This window comes from Heptranchias perlo, chromosome 3, assembly GCF_035084215.1.
Source record: "Heptranchias perlo isolate sHepPer1 chromosome 3, sHepPer1.hap1, whole genome shotgun sequence".
Taxonomy (NCBI): Eukaryota; Metazoa; Chordata; class Chondrichthyes; order Hexanchiformes; family Hexanchidae; genus Heptranchias; species Heptranchias perlo.
The window spans coordinates 140,727,675-140,733,560 of NC_090327.1; the positions used below are offsets into that span (position 1 = coordinate 140,727,675).

Consider the following 5,886-nt stretch of genomic DNA (forward strand, 5'->3'; position numbering starts at 1 on the left):
TATCACTCATCAGGGGACAGGGCCCCATTCTATTTGGCCAGGAATCAATGGGGAGCGAAATCTGATGGGAGACCAGTGTCTGCAACATTCACACCAAGATTACAGAAGAATTACAAATAACCACGATTGCAACACCATTTATTGTTTCTACACCAAAGAAAATGTTATCTATTAATTAAACTGGCGGGTCTCATTCCAGTCCCTGCGGTGTAACACAGTTAACGCTGACGCCCACATTTTCTATTCCACTGCTGAAGCTCCATTATGTCTGTTCTCTTTTAAACTTGAGCGGGAAGCCCGTTGTTTTAGCAGATAACGATTCTGTTCACCAAGGGAACGCAGCAGACATCAAATACAAGGCACACAATGGAAGAAATATTTCATGACACCTGCTCATTCTCACAAGAAAAATCCAGACTGTCATTCTAAAATGAGAGACCGGATGTAATTCAGCTCTCGTTAGGACAGGAAGCTTTGGTATTGTTTTTCATTTTCTTAACCAATGTTAGAATAAATGTCCAAGGAGATTTCGCCACCTTCTTCAGCTCTTCCCTGAATTTAGTTTGGGTAGCTGCATAAATACACGTGTTTGTGCAGGAACTCAAATACATAAGCAGATATCCGGATTCAGTCGCAATATAAACAGGGGCTCCATAATCGCCTCGGTAATGCACGATGTTTGTCAGTCTAGTGGTTAAAAAACTCACGGCAGCTGTCAGCCACAACAGTAAAAAACTGCCCGATACACTGAACAGTAAAATGATGGATTTCCTTCTGTTCTCCATCTCTGGATCGGTCTGATTCTCATTGCTGTGACGCCGGAGTCCCCTGCGGGCTTTATTGGCTACAAAAATGCTTCTGACTATCAAACAATTAAACAGTAACATCAATGCAAAAGGAATCCATGGAACGAAAATACTTTTCAACCAAGAGTACACAACACCTGTAGGCGATGAGAAAAAGTCCACTCTGGAGCGGCAACCCCAAGGAATATTGTTAATTATTCTTTCAGGTTCATATGCAAACCAAAAGGGTGTGTTCTGTAAACAGAAAAGGACAGCGACGGCTGTTATAACCGCGGCCGCAGTTCTCACCGTGCAGTACTTTCTTTTAAACTTCTCACAACATATAGCTACAAATCGGTCAAATGTGAACAAGACGGTAAACCATACTGATATATCCAAGGTGATACAATTCATGCAATGAATGAACTTACAAACGTCAGTGTAGGAAAGAAATGAATTTGGAAAGTGATGATTGAGAATATGATAGACGATTACATGAATGGTCATGACCAGGAGATCTGCTGTTGCCATGGCCACCATGTAGACAGAGATACATTTGGAAAGGCCGCAATTTCCTCTGGAGAGAATCACAATTGTCAATAGGTTCGCTGTAAAGAAGAGGGAAAAGAGGTAATTAACGGGGATAGTCATTTAAATCTCACAGCATATTGTATGGAAATGTTCCAATGTGTCCCTACTTAAGGTTATGCACACGGATTTGTTTTTTAAATAAAGATGAGCATTAATGACATTTTGTTTAAAATATAGAAATCATTGAATACTCAAGATAGAGGGATTGAAAATGCGCCGTCCTTCCAGCATACATAAGTCAGACGTCCTCAGATACTAAATATAATTTCGCAGCAATTACTGTGAAGATAATAATTCAAATAAAACAATCAGTTGAGACAAAAGCATTCAATTTCGGTCGAAACTCTGCGCTTTTTCTATTTATAATCGCCGCGATGAGGTTGTTCAGTGATAGACCGGCAACTGGTGGAACTGCGAAATTTCTTTGCAGCACAGGGATGGGGAGCAGCCCCCTGAACGGCAATTATTTCTCAAAATATCTTTCAAACTCCCCTGTTGGGTGGAGGCGCTGCAGTCCGAGGAATTATCTAATTAAAGTAGATAGAGAACAGTGGTACCAATGAGTTGATGAATGTTCGAGGGGCCGGTGGATGAGCCTCAACCTCCGCGGTATAGGGAGTAATGTTCGGCGCCCAGTGCCCACGGTTTACCGACCAGAACAGTGGCTCACCGGCCGTGAGGACGGAGAGGATTACTGCTGATATTCACCAACTTGTCCCGATGGATAAAAGAGGACATTCTCGGAATCTGTTACACATCATTAACAGTGAGATTGTCAACAACTATAGACAACAGCATATATTGACTTACCGGGAATAGCGAAAGTAGCTAGAACAGGGTAATAGATATCTTTTATCAGTAGAATTGTTGGCCGTTCCATTTTTTTGGAAGACTGTGTCAATTCTGTCCGCTTTACCGTTCCGACTGGAATGCACCAGATAAGCTCCACCTTTATAGAACAGTCCGTGTCCCAGTGTGAAAATCAGTTTACACAATAATTGGCGTTAGTTACAGTCACTTAACAAACAAGACAAGATTTTCCGCTCCAGTGCACACGGGAGGTCAATCGGGAAATTGTACCGCTCAGTCATGAAACTCCTTCCATTTGAATTAATTAACAGAGAGTAATCATGGAGAAATGTACTCTGCGCATACGCAGTGATCCCCGCTGGGGTCTTCGCTTCCAGACCCTGCAGAAGGTTCTTCGGGCATCTTATTAATTCGCTGAAATCTTAACTCATCCGTTGAATATTTAAAATTTGTTCCGTACTGTGATGCTACCTGGTGGTGACACGGCTTTAACATTACTGGTGGTGAAACTACACTAACATTACTGGTGGTGAACCGACGCGAATATGACTGGGAGTGATCTAAATCTAACATTACTGGTAGTGAGTCAATTCTAACATTACTGGTGGTGATCATCCTCCAACATTAATATCGTGACACTTATCTACAATTACTGGTGGTGACCCGAATCTGAAATTGCTGGTGGTGACCGTCCACCAACATTACAGGTGGTGACTATACTCTAAAATTATTAGTGGTGAGACTACACTAGCATTATTGGTGGTGACTCCATTCTAACTGTATTTTGGTGAATCTATTCTAACATTATTGGTGTTGTCACTACATTCACAATACTGGTGGGGACCCTACAATAACATTACTGGTGGTGACCCTACACTATTATTATTGGTGGTGACCCTACCCTAAGATTATTTGTGTTGACACTACTCTAATGTTATTGGTGGCGACACTACTCTAACATTATTGGCGGTGACCCTACTCTAACATTACTGGTGGTGCCCCTGCTCTAACATTATTGGTAGTGACCCTACTCTCATATTATTGGCGGCGACGCTACTCTAACATTACTGGTGGTGACGCGACACAAACATTACTGGTGGTGATCCGACACTAACATTACTGGTGGTGACTCTAAACTAACAATAATGGTGGTGATCCTGTACTAACATTACTGGTGGTGAACCTACTCTAATATTATTCGCGGAGACCCTACTCTAACAGTACTGGTGGTGACCCGACACTAACATCAATGGTGGTGACCATACACTAACATTTCTGGTGGTGACCCTAAACTAACAGTACTGGTGGTGACCCGACACTAACATTAATGGTGGTGACACTACTCTAACATTACTGGTGGTGACCTAACACTAAAATTATTGGTGGTGACCTTATTCTAATATTATTGGTGTTGACCCTACTCTAATATTATTGGTGGTGACTCCACTCTAACATTATTGATGGTGACACTATTCTAATATAATTGGTGGTGACCCTACTCTAATATTATTGTTGGTGACTCTACTCTCATATTATTGGTTGTGACCCTACTCTAATATTATTGGCGGTGACCCTACACTAACATTATTGTTGGTGACTCCACTCTAACATTATTGGTGTTGACCCTATTCTAATATTACTGGTGGTGACCCGACTCTATTATTATTGGTGGTGACCCTACTCTATTGTTATTGGTGGTGACCCTACTCTAACATTATTGGTGGTGAACCTACTCTAACATTATTGTTGGTGACTCCACTCTAACATTATTGGTGGTGACCCTATTCTAATATTACTGGTGGTGACCCGACTCTATTATTATTGGTGGTGACCCGACTCTATTATTATTGGTGGTGACCCTACTCTATTGTTATTGGTGGTGACCCTACTCTAACATTATTGGTGGTGACCCTGCTCTAACATTATTGGTGGTGACCCGACTCTAACATTACTAGTGGTGACACTGCTCCAACATTATTGTTGGTGACCCTATTCTAATATTATTGGCGGTGACTGTAGGGGGTGGTGATGTGTGTCAGCTTCACCTCTGACTTCTGAGCGGTCCGAATCGCTCCCACTCCCTGGGTTCTCGACCTTGGACTTATTTGGGAGTTGTGACAAAGTGCAGCAGACAATTGGTTTTGGTGCAAGAAACTTTGACCTTTATTCAAGAGAGAAAATACACACAACAATCTTAACACTTTAATAAAATGGGGATCACTTCGGTGCACACGAGTGAAATTACTGTCGAAAGATCCTTCACCCCTCTCAATCCCACTGTACTAGCTAAGTTGGACGCTAGAGGGCCAGGGATAATGCTCACCAAACAAATCCTTGACAGTAATTCACCCAGAGGTAAGTCAGAAATAGATTGTAGAGTGGAAACTTTGCGGATCTTCGGTTCTCTCCCGTGTTGATTTTCTTTGGTTGCGGTGGCCCAATATTACCCAGTTGGTTGGTGGTAATATTCGGTTGGATGTTTCGTAAGGCCCTTGTTGCCGCGAGGTGTCTGATTGTCACTGGGGCTGTTGCTCTGGTTTCTTCTTGTGTGTCGGCCTGCTTCTCGAGCTGCTGACCTTCGCTGTCGAACTGCTTTCCTTGTTGTCTGCTGGAAACTGCTCTTCCTTCCAGAGACAGGCAGAACAAGACAAGCAGCCAGCAAGAACCAGAGAGAGAGAGAGGTTTCGAATTTCCACTTCTAATAACCCTCTCTTACAATGGTCTACGATACCTTAAAAAAAACACTTCATGTCTGTTTAAACAGTTCTTACAAAGTCCTTAAGAATCTTTGATGGCTTTTTGAGAGTCCGTCATCATGTTGCAATTGCTTCTCCCGGTGGGTCATTGTTAATTCCGATTTTTTAGAGCTTGTCACACAAGGCTTCCTTTTGTATCCAACGTCCTAGTTGTTGCTTTAAAACAAAGGCATGGTCCCACCATGTCTGGAGCAGTTACCTCTTTCAATGGCCTTGATAGTCGACCCCCTGCTGTCGGTTTTGCATTAAAACAGAGACATGTCTGAAGCATTAATTCTCCCACGTTCCACTGTGTGTGTGTTGTGGATTCGTCTGGTGACCTCTCACTTATAATTCCATCTTAGGATTTCAGTCAATGGCCAAAGTTTTTCCATACTCAAGGAAAAGGTGAAATCCCAGAATTCTTACAGTCACCCCTACGAGGAAGCGAGTCCCTTAAAGGACGTGGATTCCTCGAAAAGTACTTTTCCCTGATTGATGCTTCCTCGTGCGGCGCCCTGAAATGGCTAGAAAAGAGCCCAAAGTCCTTTTCTGAGTAACCCTAAAATGATTAGATAAGAGTCCAAAGTCCTTTTCTTTAGGGTTTTTCTCCGAGTTTAGGGGGATCTGTGAATTTTGAGAATCTTACAGACGCTACTCTAACATTACTGCTGGTGACCCTACACTAACATTAATGGTTATGATTCTACACTAACCTTACTGGTGGTGACCCTGCTCTAACATTATTGGTGGTGAACCTACTCTAATATTATGGTGGTGACCCTACTCTAACATTAATGGTGGTGAATCTACACTAACATTATTGGTAGTGACCCTACTCTAATATTATTGGTGGTGACCCGACTCTAAAATTATCGGTAGTGACCCTATTCTAACATTACTGATGTTGATCCTACTCTAAGAATATTGGTGTTATACTACTTTCGCCTTACTGGTGGTAATTC

The 5,886-nt window shown here is 42.3% G+C and overlaps 1 protein-coding gene across 1 annotated transcript; it reads right to left on the reverse strand.

Annotated features, from left to right (window-relative positions):
• Positions 1-449: 449 nt before the first annotated feature.
• LOC137309048 (probable G-protein coupled receptor 139) lies at positions 450-2,256 on the reverse strand. The gene is made up of 2 exons (XM_067977386.1): positions 2,187-2,256; positions 450-1,393 (listed from the first exon to the last, which is right to left on the reverse strand). Exons 1-2 carry the CDS (start codon positions 2,254-2,256, stop codon positions 450-452), a joined length of 1,014 nt encoding a protein of 337 aa, XP_067833487.1.
• Positions 2,257-5,886: the final 3,630 nt, after the last annotated feature.

Excerpts from the sequence above, each read along its gene's own strand:
- LOC137309048 (XM_067977386.1), bottom strand. The coding sequence starts at position 2,256 with ATGGAACGGCCAACAATTCTACTGATAAAAGATATCTATTACCCTGTT. Across the intron at positions 1,394-2,186 it reads AGCTACTTTCGCTATTCCCG|CGAACCTATTGACAATTGTG; the intron begins GTAAGTCAATAT and ends TCTTCTTTACAG.